The sequence below is a fragment of the Sinocyclocheilus rhinocerous genome, unplaced genomic scaffold (genome assembly GCF_001515625.1).
Source record: "Sinocyclocheilus rhinocerous isolate Xijiao unplaced genomic scaffold, SAMN03320098_v1.1 scaffold662, whole genome shotgun sequence".
Lineage (NCBI taxonomy): Eukaryota > Metazoa > Chordata > Actinopteri > Cypriniformes > Cyprinidae > Sinocyclocheilus > Sinocyclocheilus rhinocerous.
This window is the reverse complement of record NW_015639782.1, coordinates 2,606,817-2,609,162: the sequence shown is the minus strand read 5'-3', so window position 1 is coordinate 2,609,162 and position 2,346 is coordinate 2,606,817. Positions and strand designations below refer to the sequence as shown.

Here is a 2,346-nt window from a genome sequence, read left to right as displayed (position 1 = left end):
CCCCGGCCCGACTGCGCCGGTGCGTGATAGCGCGGGGCTTGTTGATCCCGCTCTCGCTGAATTTCTGACCATTACCGCATACTCCCATCCGCTCCCGCGATTTTTGTGTCCGCTCCCACAAACATTCTAATATTGTATATAGTTTTCCCGCATCAGGGCGCCGCTATCAATATGTGAATGAGCGCTCGCGGTTTACTTTCACTTTCGATTTCGCGACCGCACGCACACTGTAAAGGGAGCACATATTACGATAAAATATATTTTTCAATGAGCTCAGGATCTGTTGAGGAGCAAATCCTCAAGTGTTCCACAAAACAGCTATGGTTTGCAGACATAAGAGTTGATGTGACAAATACATCTTTTGAATATACTGTGTGAACTCATTGCCCCGTTAGCTCGGAGAGCTTTATTTTCCCTCCTCAATAAGTTTTGTCAGTTGTTTTGTTTATTGGTCTGATTCTTGTTTCTTGGGTTGCATTGGTTAGTCACTCACTGTCAACTCCTGTCATGAACACGTAAAACCAGAAATGTTTTTACATGATACTCAACAGGAAGGGACATGATGCAACTATCCACATATATAATATTGTTGATAGAGACAAGTACACCCAAAGGAAAAGTACGTATTAAAAATACATATGTGTGTCTCTGCTTATAGGTGATTGTTGATACCCCGACCAGCCCCGTGACCAGTGGTTTACCTCTGTTTTTTGTCATCACAGTGACAGCCATCAAACAGGTTAGTTGTATTATGTTCTGAATATGCTCCTGTCCCTCCATCTTACTCTTTAGCTGTCACTAAAGCACTTGATATTTTATAGCCATGTGTCACTGTTTAAATAATGCTGGCCCCAGCCGAGAGTCCGGCTGACCCTGGAGTCCATCTCTCACACACAAAACAAATGATCTGGGCGCTTGTCACAACAGAGTGATCCTCTCACAGCTTTAGATGTATTGTTTTAGGATCAGCTTTTTCCACCCGCCTGCCGCAAGCTTTTTTTGAAAAGCACAATGGAAGGTGGACTTCCTTCCAGATATCTGTGGCCTCACATTGAGAGGGGCTCAGGCCTTAATTGGGCTTTGAAATAAGAGACTAGGGGACAGTGTGACTCCAGCCAACTTTGACTTCAAATGACTCAACTCCCTCAGCTCATTTGCACAGTTTCCATTATTAATACAGGCCTACTGTATGTGATGGAAACCATTACGTGTGAAATTTTCAGAGAATTGTTTTATTTCTGCATGTGAGAAGTGTATTAGACTGTCTCAATCCTCATTTGACCTTCTGCAGTTTTCTCACACACACACACACACACAAGCATACTGTTCACTCACATTCTCTGTCTCTCTCCCCAGGGTTATGAGGACTGGCTGCGGCATAAAGCAGACAAAGAGGTGAATAAGTACCCGGTGACGGTGTTAGAGGACGGCCGGTCGGTGAAGAAGGAGAGTGAGAAGATCAAGGTACCTTTTAGTTGCTGCACCCTCGCCAAGTCTCTGATTTAACAGGCACCATGGGAGCAGGGTGTGGCAAGTTGCGGTACTTCACATTTGGACAAGAAGTATGCCCATTAGGGGCGTTCACAGCCGGGAGTGTTTCCTTGCTGTATATGGAATGGAACAAATGTGTTGTACACTATAAAACAGTTAAAGGGGTCATATGATGCGATTTCAAGTTTTCCGTATATAAATATTAGGGCTGTCAACGTTAACGCATGCGATTAATTTTACAATCCTTAACGCGTTAAAATAATTTAACGCATTTAACGCAAAATTACTGTTGCTTCTCTGCTTGCGATCAGATAAATTTAAGCTGCTAAACTCCGGGATGGTTTTCAGTCCAATGATCCAGTAAGCGAATGCATTCAAACAATCTTTAAAACACGAGCTCTGTCATATTCTGTGATTGTCTCTGAAGAGCGCGAGCCCTCACATGTCACGCGCTTGTGTGAAGTACAGACTGAACGGATTGTCAACACATCCCACCGCTGTATGGCCAGATGAGATGCAAACTACGGTTTCTCGACTGGATAACCTAAGTCTCGCTAGTAAAGGTTTGATAGATGAAGACTGCAATCAAGGTAAAGACGATTGCGGTGGCGTACAGGAGTCGTATAGTAAGCACGCGTGAGTCCGTTATATTAATGCATGTATAAGTGCTCTTGACGCACTGATCGCACATTGCACCAAATACACAAAATAATGATCTTTAAAAAAGCATCATATGACCCCTTTAAGGTCACAGATGTTTGGAAGAGTTTGCAAATATGGCTAGCTGGATGTCAATTATTTGTGTTTTAGCCGATATCCACTTTTGTAACCATATACTACCGTTCAAAAGGTCAG

The 2,346-nt window shown here is 43.4% G+C and overlaps 1 protein-coding gene across 1 annotated transcript in view; it reads left to right on the top strand.

Annotated features, from left to right (window-relative positions):
• LOC107752059 (phospholipid-transporting ATPase 11C-like) overlaps window positions 1–2,346 on the top strand; it is a 66,710-nt gene that overhangs the window by 52,949 nt on the left and 11,415 nt on the right. Inside the window, exons 4-5 of the mRNA XM_016567909.1 lie at window positions 659–739; window positions 1,357–1,464. Of these exons, the coding sequence (XP_016423395.1) occupies window positions 659–739; window positions 1,357–1,464 (189 nt within the window). The remainder of the gene's footprint in view (window positions 1–658; window positions 740–1,356; window positions 1,465–2,346) is intronic.